Here is a 22,109-nt window from a genome sequence, read left to right on the forward strand (position 1 = left end):
GAGCTCGGGAGCTTTGTGTCCATGGGGTCCCCTGTTGAAGTGAGCCAATAACATTATCCTCTGGGCTCCGCCAGTACAGAGACAAGGAGAGGTTCCCCTCTGGACTTTGAACAGCAAGCCAGGTGCGGTGATCGTGGGCAGATGGTCAGGGCAACTGCCTGGGGCCTATTCCACGTTCCAGGTCGTCATCCCCGGGCCCTTTCCCCCTGGAGAACAGGGAGGGCATGTGGGCACAGGGCGGATAGGGTGGCAGGCAGGTGTCCAGGCCAGCACCGCAGGGCCCAGCCCAGCCCAGGGAGAAGCCGTGCTGCTGAGTCAGGTTTGAGGTTTCTATTAGTGTCTCAGAGGCTGGAGACTGGACCCATCTTGGTGACTGAGTTGAAGTTTGTCAGCAGGAGAGTCCCAGGCCTCTGGCCTTCTCACCCCAGGAAAAAGGAAAGACTAGGGTGAACTTCCTGGCCAGTTAGAGGCAGGAAACAAAGCTGTCCTTGCTCCCCGTCCTGGTGCTTCGTCCCCCGGTGCCTTGGGGGCTGGCTGTGGGTAGCCATCCTGCCTCGGGGCCCAGGGCCCAGCTCCCACTGCAGCCAAGCCAGGACCAGGCTCCCCGGGCTGCTCTAACGGCCGGGGTCACGACACAGGGAATTAGGGTGCAGCTTGCAGACAGCCTGCAGCCCCACATAGGGACACTTTCTCTCCTGTTCTTTTCTGTCAGAGCCCAGTCGTCCGAGGTGGAGGTGCCAAGAGCGCTTCCAAGTCCAGTGGAGGTGACGGGGGCGGGCAGCACAGGCAGGGCCGCCCAAGTGTGATTCGAGGTGACCAGGCACCTTTCCCCTGGAGGCACGTCGGGTGCGCGTGCTGGCTTTGGCCCTGGACCTGCCCCTGTTTCCTTCCTGCAGGTGACAAAGCTCGTGAAGAACTACAGGTCCCACTCAGCTCTGCTGGCCCTACCATCCAGACTGTTCTACCACCGAGAGCTGGAAGTCTGCGCAGACCCCAGGGTGGTGACCTCCTTGCTGGGCTGGGAAAAGTTACCCAGGAAGGGCTTCCCCCTCATCTTCCACGGAGTGAGGGTGAGTGTGGGCCAGGCTCGGCAGGAGGGCGACCCCTCAGTGCTACCCACCGTTACACGTGTCCTGGTTACCATGTTGAATCTGGTCGTTAACCCAGCATCATTAACCCGGCATTTCCTGAGAGCTTGTGGTGGGCTTGCTCTCTGCTGGTCCCGGGGGAGAAAAGCCAGTGAGGAGGGGGCTCTGCCCCCGCAAGACCAGCTCCTCGGCACTCGGGTGACTGCACAGAAGGCCCCTGAGGGGGCTGGCCCGAGGTGGGCATCGAAGGGGGGCATCCTGAGGGAGTTGACAGGGTCGATCAGGGTCTGGGAGGTGAGCAGACCTGAGGAAGCTCCTGCCACAGCCCCACCCCTTCCCCCTGTGATTCGGTGGTGTCGAGGGGGAGGACCAATCCTGGGGACAGAGTCTGCCCTCCCCCAGGGCCTCACTGGGTGGGGGGTCCCCAGAGGGAGGTGTTAGACGCCCGGTAGCGCTCACTAAAACCAGGGAGTTTGTACTGGGAGTTTGGTGGTTAGAACCAGAAGTCAGGTTTGGCGTGAGCCCCTCCCCCGCCAAACTCCTGCAGAATTGGGGCTGGAGTGGTGTCTGCCCATCCTCTCAGCAGCCTGCCTTCCCGGGGACAGCACTTGGCCCCTCGACGTTTAGCTTGACCCGCTCTGTCAGCGGTGGGCTCGTGCGTCCAGGTGTGGCTTGGGGTGCACATCCTCTGGATGGGCGCGAGTTGGAGGACGAGGGGGCCCTGTGGGGAGACCAGCGTGGTTGCTTGGCACGAGGCCCCTCCTGGAATGCCTTTCCCCCAGCCTCTGCTCGAAGGCTTCTTCAGGTTTCGGGGCAGCAAAGCAGACTCAGTGGGGGCAGCAGAGCAGTCAGCCAAGAAGGGGAGGTCCGCCCGAGAGCACCCACGCTCCCAGTGGAGGGCCTGGCCTTGAGGAGAGGTCAGCTCTGTCCACAGCAACACATGTGTTTCCTGCAAACTACATAAGGGTCACAGTAGGCTCATTCGCGACAAAAACTGGGTGTAGAAGGGAGTGACAAATGTGCAAAAACGTTGTGTAGAAGGAAATGGAAACTCCAGGTCCACTGGATAACCTACCATGGAGCTGTGGAGATGGAGGTGCTCGGTGTGAAAAGAACAGAGTCCAGAAAGGTTACCTTATTTAGTGGGTATTTCTCAGGGCCTGTGTACTGGCTCCATTCTGGGCCCCCCAGAAGAAAATGAGGGTGAGGCCTCTGGGGCTGGGTTGCAGGGAACAGCGGGGTCCACTCCCACCGTTGGAGCAAAAGGGCACTGTCGTCCGTTGTTACAAGGCTGCAGCACTGCCAGGGCCCTCGCTCCCCCACAGGGCACTCCATCCCTGGAGTGAGACCTCCATGTGTCACCTGTGTGCTCCCCTCGTCAGCCCCTCCCCCAGAGCTCCAGAAAGACCCCCATCTGCCTCACTGCTCTGTCCCCAGCCCAGGGCATCTCGCAGAGGGGCCCAGTCGAGGGGGCAGCTGAGCCCCAGGAGCGCCCAAGGGGGGCCGGGCCCAAGGCAACTGGGGTCTTGTCCTAAAGGAAGTGCGGCCGGGAGCTGGGAGCCTGCGCCCAGACGGCAGCACTGAGTGGGTAGCGTGGCTGCACCCAAGCCTCAGATTCTGACCATCTGGCCCGTTACAGGAGAGGCACCAGCCTTTGGTCTAATTGGAAAACCAGCTTTGGACTTTATTTTCACCTGTTTTCTGCTTCATTCATCTCAGCTTTCTCTCTACTCCTCCCCTCGCTGACTTGCTCATCTTTCCTTTGCTTGTTGCAGTTCTCACGAGACGGCCGCGAGGCCCCTGTGCTTGTCCTCCTCACAGGGGCTCGGGTGGCCACGCCCTCCCAGCTCTGCCCTTCCACGTGCGTCTTCGTGTCTGTCGAGACGCGTGACTTTATTTTCCTTTTTGACCCAGGAGTTCTAAAGAAGTATATCTCCATGTGGTTAAGGATGTTTGGGTGGCCTATATCTTACTTCTGATTCTATTAGGTTCTGATCAAGAACGAGGGCCTGTAAATTCTGCTTTTAAAAATTTGTGGCCAAATAGGTATCAGCTGGCCGGCCGCCTCCCCCAGGCCACGAGGTCTGCTCTCGCCAGGACGCACGGGCATTTTGGCAGGGGGTGGGGTCCCAGTTCACAGACACACCCAGCCAACCCTCCACCCCCGGCATCTGTGCATCCAAGACGAGTCCTTACTGCTGAGCATCCATCTGTCCTGCTGGAACACAAGTCTGCACAAGAGCAGGGCTCCTCTGTCTCTGCTGAGTCACCACCCTGACTTCTCCCCTGGTTCATAGACCCTTCACAAACTCCTGTCGAGAAAATGACGTTTTTGTGATGGATGTGCCATTCTCTTGTCTTCCTGCTAACTCAGGGCAACGAAGCTCGAGAGGGGCGAAGCCCATCGTGGTTCAACCCTGCCGAGGCCGTCCAGGTCATGCGCTACTGCTGCCTGCTGGCCAGAAGCCTCTCCAGCCAGGTGTCCGCCGGCGACCTCGGCGTGATCACGCCTTACCGGAAGCAGGTGTGGGTCTGCTCCGGCCAGCTCCTCTGTGCCTTCCTGTCCCCGGGCTCTGAGGAGGGAAGGTGGACACGGCTCTCTCTGCATCTGCACAGCCGCTGTGCCTGTGCCCCAAACGGGGTGGGGGGGCGGGGGCTGGGGACACGTGGTGACCTCACCTCAGCGCACATGCGGTCACTGCGTGTGAGAAGGCCCATCCCCTGGGTGCTGAGGGAGCCGCCTCTGGTCCCCGCCCTCCAGCCTTTTGTGCTGGCAGGAGCTGAGCTTTTGTCCTTTTCACAATTTGAAGGTGCTTATTCTTTACTAGCACCCTCTGGAGATCTTCACACACCCCCAGTCTTGCTCAGCTCATCAGCTGCACCCCCTTCAGGACCATCCCCGCCCCTGCCCCGGGTCCTCTTCCTTCTGGCTTTCCTGTTGTGGCCACACAGCCTGGTTCCTGTCATAACCACTCAGGCCCCGGGGATGGGATCGTCTGGATGGCGCTCTCTCCCCGCCAACCCCAGGAGGCGCTCTGGATCCACCCCCACTCTCAGCACAGGGAGTCCTCGCTTCTTGACGCAGAGCCCTGCTCCTGGGAGGCACTGCCCCGGCCCCGCACACCCCGCCTGAGACCGGCATTTGTGCTGTGAGCAGCTTAGAGTTGATGAACCGAGATCAGGGGTTGAAAGGCCATGGGGCTCAGTGGTTAACGTTCAGCTTACGCTGTAATATGTAAAGAAATGGTCAGATTTGTGAAATTTTATCTTTGATCTCATCTTCAAAGGTGGAGAAAATCAAAATTCTTTTGCAAAATGTTGATCTGATGGATATAAAGGTTGGATCCGTGGAGGAGTTTCAAGGGCAAGAGTATCTGGTTATCATCATCTCAACTGTAGGTACCCGCGTCCCAGGGGCCTGCGCCAGGCTGGCTGCTGTGCAGGGCCTCGCAGGGGCAAGAGGGGTCTTGGACCGTCACCTCGAGCAGTTAACCATAGGGTGTTCTTCTTAAAAAAAGAAGTACAGAAACCCAGGAAGAAGTAGTTAAATGTTGGAGAAGGAGGGCTGGGATGTTGAAGGCGCGGGATTGGCAAGGAGCCTGCGGGCGGGAAGGTGGCTCGGCTCTCGGAAGTCTGTTCTTTTTAAAATTCCCTGTGTGAACTGTGCGTGTTAACTGCGGCAGGTTGGGAAGTTCAGGTGGAGGAGGAGCAGCACTGCCGCGAGCCCCGCCCCCGAGGTCCCCCCTGGGTGTTTGGAGCGCCCCCTCGGCTGTGGGCAGAATGCAGTGAGGCCGCCTCCTCGCCCACTGTCTTTCTCTTCTTTGACCAGAGATGGAGTCATACTGATGTTGAATGTTTTTAAATGCTTTTATAGATTGAGTTTCTTTCCACATCGAAAAATTTTAAACACTATTTTTATCCATCTCTGTGTTTCTTAGGTGCGGTCAAATGAACACATATTTGAAGATGATAGATATTTTTTGGGATTCTTGTTCAACTCAAAAAGATTTAATGTTGCAATCACCAGACCCAAAGCCTTGCTGATTGTGGTGGGAAATCCTCATGTACTTGTCAGGGTGAGCTGTGGCCCAGGGCTCAGGGAGAGGGGCCCAGTGGGGCAGCGGGATGGCTGTCAGGTACGAGCCCTGCCCCTTTGTGTGTCACCAGGATCCGTGTTTCGGGGCTTTGCTGGAGTACAGCATCACGAATGGGGTTTACACAGGATGCGACCTGCCGCCCGAGCTGCAGCCCCTGCAGAAGTGAGCACTGCCGTCTCCTGCCCCTGCGGGCCCTGCCCCTGGGCTGCGGCCACCCTCCACCCGGTCCTGGGATGACATTTGGGGTCAGCGCCTCCTTCCTTTCACAGCTTAATGAGCAAACTTCAGTGCCCCTCGTAAGACCACCCTGTGAAGAGGGGGCCGCCAGCAGCCCCGCGGTGGTCCCTGAGCGTGAGCCTGAGCTGTCATGGGGAGCCCCACTCACTGGACCCCGCATTTCCAAGTCTGCTGCCATGGCCGGGTGAGCGACCGCCCCTCTCTGCCCAGCAGAGCCCCTGCTGAGAAGCAGTGGCCGGAGGCCGCGTTCCACACCCCGAGGGACGCCGCCTGGGCTGCGGCCTGCCTGGTTTCCAGCCGCGGCCACGGGCCTGGGGCCCCGGGTCTGACGTCTGCTCTCACTGCTGTCAGCTCCGCACGCAGCCTGTGCCCACCCCTGGGCAGTCCCTGCAGCTGTCACCGAAATAAATGCTTGAGTGGGACACTTGCGTGGCCTCCGCATCCAGTGTTGGGGGTGGCGGTCAGGCTTTCACATGGCCTCCAGGCCCTTGAGCCACGTTCACTTCACACACCAGCTGTGTGAAGCCTGGGGGCTCTGGGGCTCTTTGCCCAGGGCTGGGCCGACAGGGCAGGGGTGGGGGTCAGCATCCTCCCCGCCCCCTGCATCCTGGTGCAGCTGGGCGGGGCCTGTATCCGAGCCTTTGGAGGCCACAGGCAGGGCCACAGAGACCTTCCTGTGGGTGCTGCAGAGGTGGAGGGCGTGGCGGGAGGGACAGGGCAGACAGTGTCCGCACCAGGGGTCCCAAGGCCACCCCAGGACCCTAGCACCCCCCCGTGACTGGCTGCCCCCGCTCCTGCTCCTCAGGGCCTTGTCCCTTTGTCGGCAGCTGTGAGCACTGGAAATGCCATCTCCTGGCTCACAGGTGGGGAAGTTGAGGCCCTGGAGGCTCAGCCCGGAGCCTGCAGGGGCCCCCGGGCCTGGGGTTGGGCTCTCCTAACTGTGGACACACCACAAATGGCTGCTGTGGGTCCGTTGGTGGGGGAATGGCTGGGTTCAGAAACAGAGCCAGTAGCTTGTCAGGACATGAGAAGGTTCTGGCCTTGGCCACATGCATGGGCTGCCAGGACAGTTGCCAGGTCACTCTGAGCAGCCTCGAGCCCCACCTGGCAGAGTCTGAGTGGAATTCAGGGTCGCACTGAACCCCCTCGGTCTGCACCTCCTGCCCACTTGCCACCTGGCTCTGCCCCCCTTGGTCTTCTCCGTGGCCGAGTTCCAGTCCAGCCCACTCTGCTTTTCCATGCCACCCTCTCCAGGGTCTTGGGGGCCGGGCCTCTGACACCAACCGGTGACAGTGGAGACCTAGAAATTCCGGGGGGGAACCAGTGTTGGCTGAGCACACGTGGCTGGGTCCCACCCTCCATCTTCGGTGACGAGTAGCGGGATTTGGTCACCACCACATGCCAGGGCAGGAGCAGCAGGGGCTGCAGGCAGCAAGGGGCTGGGCGGGCCAGGGGACACCTTAGCAGGGACCCAGAGGTGTCTCTGGGGTGGCAGTACTCAGGGCACACCTGTGTGCCAAGGGCAGGAGGGCGCTGCACAGCCTGGCTGGGCCAGAACAGGCAGGAGTCCCCATGTGACCTTTGGATGGGGATGGGGGCCAGTGCCCAAGCAGGGACCTCTGCTGCCTGTGGGCAGAAGCGCACGGTGCCTGTCCTCCAAGGGTCAGAGTCTGTGGGAGGCCGAGCCACCTAGACCAGCGTGGACACCTCGTGGAGCAGAGGTAAGAGGCGCCACAGGGGACTTCCCTGGTGGCGCAGTGGTTAAGAATCTGCCTGCCAATGCAGGGGACATGGGTTCGAGCCCTGGTGCAGGAAGATCACATGAGCCACGGAGCAACTAATCCCGTGCACCACAATTACTGAGCCTGTGCTCTAGAGCCTGTGAGCCATAACTACTGAGCCCTTGTGCCACAACTCCTGTAGCCTGAGTGCCTAGAGCCCATGCTCTACAACAAGAGAAGCCACCACAATCAGAAGCCCACGCACTGCAACAAAGAGCAGCCCCCGGTCATTGCAACTAGAGAAAGCCTGCGCGCAGCAACGAAGACCCAACGCAGCCAAAAAAAAAAAAAAAAAAAAAGCACCGTGGGCAGGTGTGGCTGCACAGAGATCCCCTAAATGAAACTTGGAAGTTGTGTGTCCCGCCCCTCGTTTGTAAGTTATCCAAGCTTTTTCTTCCTTTTTTAAAGTTGCTCATGCCCAGCATGTTGTAACTGTTGCCATTTTAAAGTAGAACAGTTCCAGCCAGCAGCCTTTTCACCATCTCTGACATTCAAAATGCCATTGCAATTTGACGCTCGCCCTCGTCCACTTAAAAAGGACCCCAGCAAGCTGTCCTTTCACAGCTGTAATCATCATGTTATTCCTTCTTCCCACAGAACTGCACCCCACTGCAGAATGTGCTGGGTTGAAAGTTATGGCGTCACAGAGGGTCTGTTCTCCCAGGCACATGGTGGGCTGTGACCCGCCTCTCCACCCAGCCCTGTGGGGCCAGCTGAGAGCTCTGGCCAACGAAGGGCCAACAGAAGTGCCACAGGACTCGAGTGGACCAGCTCACCAGCTCCACTTCCTCCGCTAGGTGCCTGGGCACCCCAGGGCGGTGGCTCCAGTCTCCAGAGTGAGGGGGCCGGTGGGGCAGAGCTCCCCGGCCACCTGCTGCCCAAGTGTGGGGTGAGGTGACCTTCCGCCATGCTGTGCCATGGCCTGTCCTGTCCAGCATCCTCGGCTGCTGCCAGACAAATACCTGCAGTACATCGAGGGGGTCGTTTGTCCTAATCTGTGAGACCATGAGACCAGACCTGGGAACAAGAACTTCCTCTGTTCTCAGAATCGTTAGGTACGTACTCAATCAACACAATGCACAGACATTGTGAATTTTCGTAACTGCACGTGGAAGTAGAATTGGAAATGCGTCAATTAATGAGCTGCCCGTCTTCAAGGGCGAACATTACTTGGGGTTCACCCAAGTAATAAGAAATGGTTCAGCGTTAGGCTTTTTCCTATTTTTCGTCTTCATTGATATGCGAGCTGATAAAACGTCACCTAAATAGAGAATGAAGGTTTTGCTGTAGTAATGTCCCTCAACCTTCCAAAGCCCTTCCATGTGTCAAAAGCCACATGTCAATGGATCAGCACGAGAAAGGGCAGGCTGTTCCCGTAATGCCATCCTGCCCCAGAGACAGGATTTGGGGAGAGTAGTCCCCCAGTCTGGGCCGGCCGGGGGTGAGGACCGGCGCAGCCCCTGCTGTCCACCCCTGCCCAAGGGGCAGGGAGGGTGGAGCTCGGAGCCTCTGCAGGATCAGAGCCCCTGTCCAGGTGTCACCTCCCCACCCAGGCCCCTCTCTGGGATGAGGACAGCATCGGAGGGGCTGCCGTAACATGGGGGTAGGGGTGCAGGGCCGCCAGCCCCGGCTGCGCCCTCTGTCCTGTGGGTCCCGTGCGCTCGTCCTGCCAGCATCTGCCGCACACCCGCTGTGCTCCAGTGGCAACTCTGCCACCTGCCGTAGCCACTTGCCAATTCTGAGAGCACGTGGAGACTAGCGGTTTTTCTCCTAACCAGACTAACCAACTGAAATACACCACAGAAAGTGGTGGCTGTTTACAGTGGAACTACTACAGGGTGTCTAGGAAGTAACCTGAAGAGCCAACAAGATGTTACAGAGAAATAATGATTCTATTACAGGAGGCATAGAAGATGTAAGTAGATGGAGGGATGTGCCCTGCTCACGCCTGGAACAGCCCAAGGCAGCACAGACTTCCACCTTCCCCATCCTCCAAAGTGTACACGGAGAAGGAAAGGCCATGAATGCCTAAGTCATTACATAAGGGAAAAGGAGAATGTGGGGGACCTCCATCGGCATGTGGGATCACGGAAACATGCTGCTGCAGGGGAGGGGCCAGCCCCTGACTGGAGGTTTCTGCGTTGTTGGGGATGGAAGCAGCCCGACTCCCTCAGTGAGCAGTACACAGGTGGAACGGGTGGGCGTCGCTCAGAAACACTGGTGAGTCTTCAAAAGCACAGCGACCCCCGGACTTCCCTGGCGGTCCAATGGCTAAGAGTCTGCACTCCCAATGCAGGAAGCCCGGGTTCCATCCCTGGTGAGGGAACTGGATTCTGCGTGCATGCTGCAACTAAGACCCGGCGCAGCCTAAATAAATAAATATTTAAAATTTAAAAAAAAAGTGAAGCTCAGGCTTGTAGAGGACATCCCCCCCTTCTGAGCTCCCCTGGCAGGGGGTGGGAAATTAGCTCACAGCAGTGACCCAAGGCCTGCAAATATGGGTGCTCAAAACATAGTTGGATGATTTTTTTTTTTTTTTTTTTTTTTTGCGGTTCACGGGCCTCTCACTGTTGTGGCCTCTACCGCTGCAGAGCACAGGCTCCGGAAGCGCAGGCTCAGCGGTCATGGTTCACGGGCCCAGCTGCTCCGTGGCACGTAGGATCCTCCCGGACTGGGGCACGAACCTGTGTCCCCTGCATCGGCAGGCGGACTCTCAACCACTGCACCACCAGGGAAGCCCTGGATGAATTATTGAGTGAAGTTGAAACTCCAACTATGCTAAATATTTTACAAAGAGCACGTGTATATCCTATTACAGTGGGATGGGGACCTTTTATGAAAGAATAAGAAGTGATACAGCGAGTCTTGCAGGCAATCTGCATGAAGGTGGCAGCTGGGCTCTGCACCAGAGACCGAACCCAGGAGGGTGCGAGAGGGGTGGTGCCTGAGGGTGGGCACGGGGGTGTCGGAGTGGAGGGGGTAAAGGTCAGGAAGGTGCGGGCACAGGCCGACCGGGAGAATGCCATTGACCAAGGCAAACGGATGGGGTGATGGGGAGGAGGTGCAGGGCTACAGAGGCCGCGGGACCGCGTGGAGGTGACGCGGGGGGGCGGCGGGGAGGGCACTGGGGCGACGGCTGCAGTGCAGAGGCCATGAGGAGACGCCCCGCAGCGTCCGCCAGCCGGCTGCCCCGCGTGGGGGGTGGAGTCCCCCGTCTGTGTCCGCAGCAGCCCGGGTGGGTGGGAGCCTCAGCGCCCACGGTGGCGGCCAGGCTTCTGTAGAGAGCGGAGAGCGGGTGCGGGAGGCGGACGAGGAACCCCTCTCCGCGGGGCGGCTCCCGGACGCGGGGCTGGAAGACAGGGGCCCAGGACGCGGCCGGCCCCGCCGCATCTCCACCGCGTGCAGCCATCCCCGACCCGCGGGCGAGGGGAGCCCCCCACTCGGCCTCCCCCTCCTCCCCGCCCTGAGGAAGAGGAAGAACCAGTCATTGTTCATTCATTTTATTTAATTTAAATATTTTTTGCCAAGTCATCGCCGGCGCCGCATCTGCGTGCGGGGGGGGTGGGGGTGGGGGGGCGGAGCCACGCCGCGCGTCGCCGCAGGTAAACAGCCCCCTCCCCGCGGCGGGACCGCAGCCGCCGCCCGCCGCTCGGGGCGGGGGTCCCGCCGCCGCCCCCGCCGGAAAGACGCGCCGGGGCCGCGCCGGGGCTGCAGCCGAGGCGGGGGCGGCGGCCCCTGCGCCCCCCGCAGCCCGCGCCGGCCCGGGCGGCCCGACCCCTGCCCCGGGGTGCGGCGGCGGAGCGCCCCCCGCCCCCACCGCGGGCCCCGCGCCCCGGATCCCCCGCGCCCCCCATGCACCACCTCCTGGAGCCGTCCGCGGACATGGCGACGGCGCTGCTGGCCGGCGAGAAGCTGCGCGAGCTGATCCTGCCCGGCGCGCAGGACGACAAGGCGGGCGCCCTGGCCGCGCTGCTGCTGCAGCTCAAGCTGGAGCTGCCGTTCGATCGCGTGGTCACCATCGGCACCGTGCTGGTCCCCATCCTGCTGGTCACCCTGGTCTTCACCAAGAACTTCGCAGGTGAGGCCGGAGGCGCGCGGCGGGAGGGGCGCGTGCCCTCTCGGGCCACCCTCGCTGTGCCAGCCACCGCGGGCCTCCCCACTGGGGCCGGCAGTGTGGGCGGTGCCCCGGGGTCTCCCCGCAGACCCTCAACACTTCCCCGCCCTTGCATGTGTCGCCGGTCGCTGGGGCTGCCTCCCTGATCCCTCTCTTTCGATGTATTGAATTTACCTTCCGTGGGCTCACACCGGGCGGACCCGGTGGTCCCAGGCATCAAGGAGACGTGGGCTCTGTCGTGGAAGAGGGGCGACCAGAAGGGGGAGTGGGCAGGGTCTGAGGGAAGGAGGAGTCGCCAGGTGGGGACCAAAAAAGGAAGTTACAGGTGATGGGGACAGTGGACACCAAAGCACGGCCTCTGGGCAGGGTCCTGGGGCGGGTGGTGGGATGAAGACCCTGAGAAGTGGGCAGATTCTGGTTGGTTGGTGGGGGGGCACTGGGAGCCTGGGCAGGTCTTGGGCAGAGGCCCCCCTGGGCAGGCAGGGCCTGGAGGAGCAGCAGGCACTGGTGGGCAGTGGACCCTCCTGGCCTCAGCAGCAGGCCCAGCGCCTGTGAGGCTGATGCAGGTAGAAGAAGAAACCAGACAAGGGCAGTGTCCACGGCAGCGTGGACGGGATGAGAGGTTGAAGCTGCCGTTGACAGATGTGGTCCTGATTAGATTCAGTGCATTTGGGGAGCACCTGAGGGCCTCCTAAGGAGAGGTGACCCCAGGTGAGGCAGGAAGGAAGAGTGGGCTCCCGGGGACCAAGGGTCCACACGCGGCAGGTGCGTGGGCGGCTGGAGACGGGAAACGGCCCCCCACGCAGGGTCTGGCTGGCAAGCGGTCTCAGGGCCCAGATGTCCAGGGAGGCCCCTTCGCAGCCCATCAGCCCGTGGCAGAGAGGGCGACTCTCCCCTGAGGGACGTGGACAGGCTTCCTTGCACAAAGGACTCACCTGTTAGGGGTCCCTGTGACCTGAGAATGGACGTTGTCCAGGCTGCCTCGTCCCACCCCCGGGTGGGTTACTCCCGGGGTCAGCACGCTCCCCAGGAGCCTGGGGGGGAAGTCAGGCTGTGCACAGGTGTCTCCTGGGGCAGCCTTGAAAGGTTAGCACAAACTTGTGACCCCAAACGCTAGAGCCTCATTGTCTCACAGTGCGCAGGCCCAAAGTCCAAAATCCAGGTGTGGGCAGGCCATGCTCCCGAAGCCTCAGGGAGGGTCCCTCCTTGCCTCTCCAGTTCTGGAGGCTCCGCAGTCCTGGGCCTTCCTTGGCTTCATTGTGGCCGCATCACCTGATCTCTGCCTGCGTTTTCATACCTCCTCCTGGGTATCTGTCCAAATTTCCCTCCTTTTATGAGGACACCAGTCATTGGATCGGGTCCCCCTTGATCCAGCGTGACTCATCTCAACTTGATCACATCTGCAAAGATTCTTTCCAAACAAGGTCACATTCACAGGTACCAGGGCTTGGGGCTAGAACATCTTTTGGGGGAACAATCCTACCCACTCCAGATGCACACGGTGGGGCAGGCTCAGGACTCAGTCGCCGTCAGACGACCTCCTGTGACAGGGCCCCCACCTTGATATTCTGCTGTGAACCAGCTCCCCCCATGTGGGGGGGCCTCAGCACCTCTGCATCCAGCCTGGCTGGGCTGCTGGGTCTCCCCGAGTGTGTCCTTCATCTCTGCTCCTGGCGGTACACTTGGCCTCCCTGTGTCGCCTGCCCTTTCACACCCACCTGCGTGTGTCTGGGGACACGCCTGGGCCCGATGCTGGTCCGGAGGGGCCCGGTGCCTCCCTAGCGAGGGCAAGGCAGGCCTTCTGAGCCAGGGCAGGCAGGTGCCGGTCCTGCAGCCCAGCACCCTGCGACCCAAAATCCAGCCGGTGGAGCATGTCTGGCGTGCGGGGCCCAGGTCTGCCCCATGGTAATCCTGTTCCAGGTCACAGAGCAAATGGGGGGTGGCAGTGGCTTCACGAGCTCTCCCGCTGCTGAGTGACTGAGGCCGCGCAGTCCCCTTGCTCCCACCGCCGTTCGGGGCAGTGGCGGCTGCCTCTTCTGCTCTCCTGGATCAGGGTCCGTCTACCTGGTGCTCCTCACAGAGCTCAGAATCGTCCCCGGGTCCCTTCTCCAGATCTGAGGACAGTAGGGGACCACTGCTGTGGACCAAAGTGGGGCAAGAGGAAGCGAGGTCAGAAGCTCTGACCCTCAAGGGGCGCTGGAGGCCCCTCCAGCTGCATCCCCCACCCCCAGACAGGAGCACACCCGACCCGTCCCCTCAGCACTGGGTCACCATCCATCTTCAGGTTCCGAGCCCAGAGTATGTCCTGCCACTGCTGGAAGGATCCATGTCCCATCCACTGGAGCCCGGCTCGGCTCGAGGGGACCCGGCGCTCACCCCCACCAGCCCACCCAGCGCCCAGATCCTCACCTGGTGCCCTGGCGCAGGGGGCGGGGGTCCGATGTGTCTGCCTGTTGGTGACACGCGGGCAAGTACATGCTGGCCACTGGGCTCATGGTGAGGACCCGGCCAGGCGGGGACCTCCCTGAACACTGTGGCCTGTGCTCATCCCCAGGCTGGAGGGTGGCAGGTGGCGGGAAGGCCCCGGTGGCTCCGCAGACACACCCGCTGTGCAGACCCGTTCAGTGGTGGATGGAGGGTCAGCGAGGCTCACGGCCAAAAGAGGATGGCGGGGGAGTGGGGCGTTGAAGGGCTACTGGTTTCTCCAGATGTTATGTGGGCCCTGGGAAGAGGGGACCAACAGCTGCTTTTTCCTAAAATAGCCAAACACAGGCAGACCTCATTTTATTGTGCTTCGCAGATATTGCGTTTCTCACAATTTGAAGGTTTGTGACAACCCTGCGACGAGCAGGTTTCCTGGCGCCATTTTTCCAACAGCATTTGCTCAGTTCGTGTCTCTGTGCCATATTTTGGTAATTCTCACAATATTTCGAACTTTTTCCTTATTAATACATTTGTTACGGTGACCTGTGAGCAGGTCTTTGACGTTACTATTGCGAAAAGATTACGACCCGCTGAAGGCTTAGGCGGTGGATGGCATTTTTTAGCAATAAAGTATTTTTAATTAAGGTACGTACGTTGGTTTTTAGACATACATACAGCATGTAGACATAGACTACAGTATAGTATAAACATTATTTTTATATGCACTGGGAAAGAAAAGAATTTGTGTGACTTGCTTTATTGCGATCTTCGCTTTATCGCTGGCGTCTGGAACCAAACCCTCGACATCTCCGAGATGCCTATAACGGGTGTGCCTCTTCTACCCCCAGTCAGGCAGGGTCTCCAAGGGAACTGGGGCGCTCGAGCTGGGAGGGAACGCTGTCGCGGGCTGGGCTTGGCCTGGGGACCGGGAGCAGCCCCGGAATTGCAGCGAATTCGGAATCGCACACACAGCTTCTTCCCCGAAGCGGCCTCGCAAGCCCTGGCTGTTGCTCTGGCTCGATGTTCTCCACGGCACCGCAGTCGGCCCTGCGTGCTCCACGACGGGGTCTCTGGGAGCACCCGGGGCTGCGAGGACCCTGGCCCCGGTGTCCTCTCGGGGCATAGCCAGGGGCGCTCGGGTCCAGAGTCCACACAGTGCCATCAGGAAAGGTGCCCTGGGTGAGCTGACTGGGTCTGCGGGTCCCTGTCGGACACCCATGCTGGCACTGCAGTGTTTGAGTGCCCGGTGCCCAGGCCCCTTGGCTCAGCGGTCACCCCCACCCCCAACCAGGGTCCGGCCCAGCACCCAGGCCCCTGCAGCTCAAGTCAGGACATGCGGCCGCAGCTCTTCCGGGCCAGGGTCACTGCACACGTGTGTCCTGAGGCACCGGCATGACACATCCGGTCTCTGCTGGGCTGTTGGACCTGCTTTGCAGGTCAGGGAAAGACAGAGACCCCGGTGTAGAGCCCGAGGGGCCCTGGAGCTGGGCCTCTCCTGAGCCAGGGCTCATCCCTCCTCCCCTCCCAGCAGCCAGGGGGCTGTGGCAGACGTGAGAGGATGTGGGGACCCATGGGGGCCCTGCTTCCATCCACGGGTGAACCAGCTCCCCTGTGCCTGCAGCACTCACCGCCAGGGGACAGGCCCCCTCCGTGCCCCAGAGCCGCGGCACCCTCCCAGTTCCCCTGGGGCCTGGACCAGGGGCCTGGGGGTCCCAGGGACCTCTCCCCGCCGTCCTTTTCTCCCAGAGAAGAGCGTCTGCCTTTCTTTGGCCTGGAGTTGGCTGTGAGGACAAAAAGCAAGTGAAGAAAATGCTATCTTCTCAACCATGAGGGGGGATCCTGTGCCTTTTCCATGTTCTCTGAGCCCAACTCACCACTAGGCCCCAATCTGTGTCCTCGTCAGGGGCCTTGGGCTGTGCGTACCAGCATTTCCTGACCCAGCCCCATCCTCGGCCAAGCCCGTCCCTCGTGTGCCCTTGGCACAGCTTCCTCACGGAGCCCCTGACCTCGCCACCACAGCTGAGCAGAGCTCACTGCCCGTCACTCCTGCCCCCAGCCCTCCGTGACTCCCCAGTGCCTGCCACGTGGAGCCCCAGGTCCTGCTGCCATGGCCGTTGGACCACACCACCTGGAACGAGCTGTGGGCCCCACTCCGGCGATCCTGAGGCCCACCTCAAGCCCCCCCTCAACCCTCAGGATGGTGCGGGGCTGTCACGCTGCTGGCAATGGCTGGGGCTCTGCATATGTAAGAGGCCAGGTGACCTCCTTGCCTGGGACCGAAGGCACTTTTGGGGTCTCCGTGCCCAGATGTGTAGCCGGCCCCCTCGGCCCCTGCGAGGCACCAGCAGTGACCGCCTGCCTCTCCTGCCCTCAAAGGCTGGGATTAACTTGGGGCAGGCCTTGGGAGGGGCCTGCACAGACAGAGACAGACAGACAGGTGCGTTGGTCCCCACTGCTTCCTGGTCTCAAGCCTCGTGGGGTGAGGGGCGTAAGCTGGAGCAGAGGGAGACTCAACGGACTCGCCCTGGGGGCCGTTCTTCGGGGCGCGAGGAGGGTCCAGGCTAGGGCAGGCTGGCATGCATGCTAGCTGTGGTCAGGCTGGGGGCAGTGACCTCCTGTCATTGGGATGCTGCCCTCTGGGCAGGGGGCCCGGGCTCTGCCACTTGCAAGAGGGCACACGTGCCCGGTCTGTGGTGACAAGGACTGGAGCCTGGCCTGACAGCCGAGTGGCCCGGTCTTCAGGGGCCATGAACGGTGACGCCCCGCCCTGAGGACAGCTCCGAGCCGGCCAAGCTCTCCTCTCTGAGAAGCGTTCAACGGGAGGCCCAGCTGGAGGGCAGGTTCGGTGGGGACAGCGTCCCACGTTCTCAGCTGTTGGTTGGCACCTGTCCTCACCTGGGGGGAAACAGCTCAGTGACGACCGTTTTTCCTGCGTGACATTGTGGACTGGGTGGTGGGTCCTTCCTGTCGGATCCCCGGGGTGACTGCCCCTGCCCACCCAGTGTCCTGGGACCCCAGGCCTGCCCTTCCCCAGGACAGTGGGTCTTGGGGGGACACTCCTCAACTCTCAAGGGCAGGCAGGGCCACTTTTGCTGTTCCTTAGTTGTGCCACCGTAACCGGCTCTGGGTAGGTAGGACCTGGCCAGGACACCTGCCCTTCTCAAGATGGAGGCCGAGGCAGTGCCAGGCTGGGGGCTGGTCCAGCTGTGCCACTGTAAGAGAAGCCCCAGCTGAGTGGTGTGGCCTGTGCCGCCCTCTCTGGGACTCGTCCCTGTGTGCACATGGGGACGTTATGGCACTCGGAGGGGGGCCTGAGGTTCCAAGTGCAGGTCGGCCCCCCAGGGCGGGGTGGGCACGGCCGTACCCTCCACCCCCATCCCACCTGTGTCTGTGCCACAGCTGACTGCAGTACGTGGGGGGCGGGGTACCCGGGGTGAGACCCACGCCAGCACGCTGAGATGTGCGGAAGAGGGCTCAGCGCGGGGCAGGCGGGAGGGGTCCGATGCCCGGCTCGCCCCCAGCCCCCTCTCCTCTCTGCCCCCAGAGGAGCCCATTTACTGCTATACGCCGCACAACTTCACCCGCGACCAGGCGCTGTACGCCCGCGGCTACTGCTGGACGGAGCTGCGGGACGCGCTGCCCGGCGTGGACGCCAGCCTGTGGCCGTCGCTGTTTGAGCACAAGCTGCTGCCCTACTCGCTGCTGGCCTTCGCGGCCATCATGTACGTGCCCGCGCTGGGCTGGGAGTTCCTGGCGTCCACGCGCCTCACCTCCGAGCTCAACTTCCTGCTGCAGGAGATCGACAACTGCTACCACCGGGCTGCCGAGGGCCGCGCGCCCAAGATCGAGAAGCAGATCCAATCCAAGGGACCCGGCATCACGGAGCGCGAGCGGCGGGAGATCATCGAGAACGCGGAGAAGGAGAAGAGCCCCGAGCAGAACCTGTTCGAGAAGTACCTGGAGCGCCGCGGCCGCAGCAACTTCCTGGCCAAACTCTACCTGGCGCGGCACCTGCTCATCCTGCTGCTCAGCGTGGCTCCTATCTCCTACCTGTGCACCTACTACGCCACCCAGAGGCAGAACGAGTTCACCTGCGCGCTGGGCGCGGCCCCCGGGGGCGGCCCGGCCGTGCGTGTCACCTGCAAGCTGCCGTCGGTGCAGCTGCAGCGCATCGTGGCGGGCGTGGACGTCGCGCTGCTCTGCTCCATGAACCTCATCATCCTCGTCAACCTCGTCCACCTCTTCATCTTCCGCAAAAGCAACTTCATCTTCGACAAGCTGCACAAGGTGGGCATCAAGACCCGCCGGCAGTGGCGCCGCTCGCAGTTCTGCGACATCAACATCCTGGCCATGTTCTGCAACGAGAACCGCGACCACATCAAGTCGCTCAACCGGCTGGACTTCATCACCAACGAGAGCGACCTCATGTACGACAACGTGGTGCGGCAGCTGCTGGCCGCGCTTGCGCAGTCCAACCACGACGCCACGCCCACCGTGCGCGACGAGGGCGTGCAGACCGTGGACCCCAGCGCTAACCCCGCCGAGCCTGAGGGCGCCGCTGAGCCGCCCGTGGTCAAGCGGCCCCGCAAGAAGATGAAGTGGATCCCCACCAGCAACCCGCTGCCCCAGCCCTTCAAGGAGCCTCTGGCCATCATGCGCGTGGAGAACAGCAAGGCCGAGAAGCCCAAGCCCGTGCGCCGCAAGACGGCCACCGACACGCTGATCGCGCCGCTGCTGGACGCGGGCGCGCGCGCCGCGCACCATTATAAGGGTGGCGGGGGCGACACGGGCCAGCCCCCCGACAAGAAGCATGCCCGCCACTTCTCCCTGGACGTGCATCCCTACATCCTGGGCACCAAGAAGGCCAAGGCCGAGGCCATGCCTGCCGCCCTGCCAGCCTCCCGGAGCCAGGAAGGAGGCTTCCTGTCCCAGGCAGAGGAGTGTAAGCTGGGCCTGCCCGCGGCACCCACCACAGGTAGGGATGGGCAGGGCTGGAGGGGCGTGAAGGGGGTTAAGGACTGAACCAGCTGGATGGAAGTAGTGGGTGGGCAGGGGAGCCAGCTGCCGGGGTGACGACAGGCGGGACCCTCACTCGAGGGCCCTGTGAAGCACACGGGATGAAGGGCTGGCGGGGACACACGGTAAGGTTGCTCGGCACCTGGAGAAGGTTCTGGAAACGGGCGCTCTGCTCCTGGGGCGGCCAGAGCCCCCCCCCCGCCAGGCCGGCCGCTGTGTGGGGGAGCTTCAGAGCCCGAGCGGGCCAGGCGGGAGGAGGGGGGAGGCAGCAGGTGGGGAGAGGGGTCTGCAGAGGCTCTGTGCTCTGGGCTGTTTGCAGATGCACCGCTCCCCGCAGAGCCAGCCCGGGCCGCGCTGCCCTCCGGGGGCCCGTTTCACATCTGCTCGCCCTCCGCCGCCCCCGCCACGGCCCCTCTGTCGCCAGCCAGCCTGGGCAAGCCTGACCCCCTCGCCATCCTGAGCCGCAACGCCACCCACCCGCTGCTGCACATCAGCACCCTGTATGAGGCACGGGAGGAGGAGGACGGGGCCCCCCGAGCCCCCCCTGATGTGGGCAGCCTCATCACCATCCCTCCCCCCCAGCAGATCCTCATTGCCACTTTTGAGGAGACAAGGACAGCAGTGAGTGCTGTGGAGTTCTGAGGTGACAGGGCTGCCCAGGCCGTCGCAGGCCCCCCTGCATGACCGCAGTGCGCCACTGCCCCCAGCGCCCCCGTGGACGCGGCCTCTGCTTCGCCCGGCACGGCCCACACCCCAGCCTCCTGTCCGCATGCCACGGGGCTCAGCACCTCGCCTACCCGGCCCCTCAGATGGCATCGTCGGGGCGCTGGCTGGGCCAGGGGCTGGCCATGACCCCCGTAGAGCCCGTGGCCAGAAAGGCCCAGAGCCACCATCCCCCTCCCCTGCATCAGGCGCTCGGCTGTGAGATGAAGAATTTATTTTTTTAGTTGATTTTGTCTTAGGCCTGGGACGCTGGCCCGTGAGGGGCCGGGCAGTGGCAGGACAACTCAGGAGGGAGCTGGGGATGGTGGCACCTCAGGGCTGCCCCTGCAGGGACCGGGAGCCCTCGGTGGGAGGGGCCACCCTCCAGTCAAAGGTCAACGTGCACTTTCTCCTCGTATCCCGACAAACCTGTACTTTATTTTACTATGATTACTGTAACTAGCGAGTATATTTATTACCAGGAGGCTTCAGATGCATTCAAAACAAAGGATGCTGTGTGTGTGAGTGTGGGAGCGTGCGGAAGAGAGCAAGGGTGCCAGCGTGCCAGTGGGTGTGTGCATTAGCGGTAAGCGTGCGAGTGTGTGCGTGAGTGCGCACGGGTGAGGCTGGGCGAGGGCGCCAGCGTGCCAGCGAGGGCAGGAATCCAACGCAATAACCACGTCCCCTCCAAGGCCATCAGCACCCCCCCGCCCGAAGGTCCACCACGCTTCCGTGGGAGCTCAGGGCCGGCGCTGGGCGGGGCCATCCCTATTACCTCAGCCACGGCGACAACGTGACAGTATTAACAAGGTAGCACCGAGCATATCAATAAAGATTATTCTGATACCCCTGAGTCCTGAGTGGTCCATCCTGCCGGAGGCCTGTGGTCCAGCTGAGGCCTCCTGTGTCCAGGGCCTCCACCCAACCTGCACGGGGTGGAGGTGCTGGGGGCGGGGGACGGCAGGGCCGTGGATGGCGCCCCGATGCCCTCCAGGTCGCCTGGGGGCCCTGCTGCATCCACAGCTGAATGAGAACACACAGTCCTCATGCGGCTGACACACCGTGGTCTCCAGCTAACGTGCGTGCATTCTGGGCCACAGGGTGATTCACACAGACTCAGTGGAGATGGAGTGACCCCCCCCAGGAAGCCGGCCCCCTCATCAGATGCTTGAGGGCAGGGGCTGCCAGGTACACTTGGGGGGGACTAGCAAGAACTGGCAGGACTCAGGAGGGCTTCCTGGAAGGGGTGCCCCTGATGTGCTCTGGAAGCGTTCGTGTCATGGGGATCGCGGGCGCGGGGGGGCTTTCCTCACCAGGCCCAGGATGCAGGTGGGGATGAGGCTGGTCGCGGGCGTGCACCAAGGAGTCACACACCCCATAGGCCACAGCAGGAGACCCCGAGGGTCTGAAGAGAGGCTCCTTGGAGGCAGATGGCTGGGGCAGCTGGGCCAGAAACCCCTGGGGGCTAGACCACGTGGGGTGCAGGCCTCAATCACAAGGGGGCTCAGCCGAGATCAGGGTGGGACCACCTGTCCCACCTGCTGCACCGTGTGGAGGCCTGACTGGCCTGGCCTCCTCGAAGCCCCTCCGCAGGCCCCTCCCTGGAGCAGCCCTGAGCTTCGGCAGGCTGGGCTTTCTGGGAGTGCAGTTGATCCATCATCCGGGGCTGCATCCCAACTTGGGTGTTTTTGTTTTTGTTTTTTATAAATTTATTTCTTTTTGCGCGTGGGCTTTCTCTGGTTGTGGTGCGTGGGCTTCTCATTGCAGTGGCTTCTCGTTGCGGAGCACGGGCTCTAGGCGTGCGGGCTTCAGTAGTTGTGGCATGCGGGCTCAGTAGTTGTGGCTCGCAGGCTCTATAGAGTGCAGGCTCAGTAGTTGTGGTGCACGGATTTAGTTGCTCCGCGGCATGTGGGATCTTCCCTGACCAGGGCTCGAACCCGTGTCCCCTGCACTGGCAGGCAGATTCTGAACCACTGCGCCACCAGGGAAGTCCCGCAACTTGGGTTTTAGATGTAGGTTTTTATCATCACTCAGGTATGGTGAAGCCAAGAGATCAGGAGAGGACTGTCACTGCAAAGACAGTTTATCACAGGTCCCAAGAGGAGGGGGCCCCAGGGCCGGTCAGGAGGCAGGGAGAGGGGACACGTGGGCAGGAGCCTCCACTGGGTTTCCGCAGGGAGAGATGGGAGGCAGGGTGAGCAGGCTCAGGACCGGCCAGTGTGAATAATCTCGGTAGGCTCAGGGCGGAGGGGCTGCCCAGGTGATTGGGGCAGGCAGAGGGTGGCCCCGAGGACACAGAGCACCTCATGGAGGAGGGATGGTCTGGGGCTGTGGATGGCTGGTTTGCTTGTGAAACTGTTTGCTGTCTCTAGGAATTGGCTGACTCTGGGAGTGGCAGTCTCTCCAGGGTCAGCACGGCCCCAGATGGCAAAACAGTACAATTCATACCCCCTGTCCCCAGAAAGCACTCACCCTCACCCGGGTCAGGACACTGTCCCCAGCCCAGCATCCCAGGTCATATGGCCTGCTGCCTCTTGGGCTGGCACTCACCATTTCCACTCATCTGGGGAAGGGACCCCACAGGACCCAGGCAGGCTGACCAGGTCCTGCAGGGTGGGATGAGCCCTTGGCCCCTCGGTCCCACATGGGC

At 61.9% G+C, this 22,109-nt stretch overlaps 2 protein-coding genes across 2 annotated transcripts in view; both read left to right on the forward strand.

The window, feature by feature from the left end:
- Positions 1–5,850, forward strand: part of MOV10L1 (Mov10 like RNA helicase 1) — a 30,060-nt gene extending 24,210 nt beyond the window's left edge. The window contains exons 14-19 of the mRNA XM_082634419.1: positions 897–1,070; positions 3,463–3,612; positions 4,376–4,483; positions 5,027–5,164; positions 5,256–5,347; positions 5,455–5,850. Coding sequence (XP_082490545.1) covers positions 897–1,070; positions 3,463–3,612; positions 4,376–4,483; positions 5,027–5,164; positions 5,256–5,347; positions 5,455–5,485 — 693 coding nt within the window. The 3' untranslated portion in view covers positions 5,486–5,850. The remainder of the gene's footprint in view (positions 1–896; positions 1,071–3,462; positions 3,613–4,375; positions 4,484–5,026; positions 5,165–5,255; positions 5,348–5,454) is intronic.
- A 5,205-nt stretch (positions 5,851–11,055) lies between these two features.
- On the forward strand, positions 11,056–19,399 carry PANX2 (pannexin 2; the record flags this gene model as incomplete). The annotated part of the gene is made up of 3 exons (XM_082635627.1): positions 11,056–11,281; positions 17,286–18,716; positions 19,077–19,399. The coding sequence occupies 3 exons, from the start codon at positions 11,056–11,058 to the stop codon at positions 19,397–19,399; spliced, it is 1,980 nt and encodes a 659-aa protein (XP_082491753.1).
- Between the last annotated feature and the right edge of the window lie 2,710 nt (positions 19,400–22,109).

The sequence above is a fragment of the Mesoplodon mirus genome, assembly GCF_964341445.2.
Source record: "Mesoplodon mirus genome assembly, chromosome: 11".
NCBI classification, from domain to species: Eukaryota; Metazoa; Chordata; class Mammalia; order Artiodactyla; family Ziphiidae; genus Mesoplodon; species Mesoplodon mirus.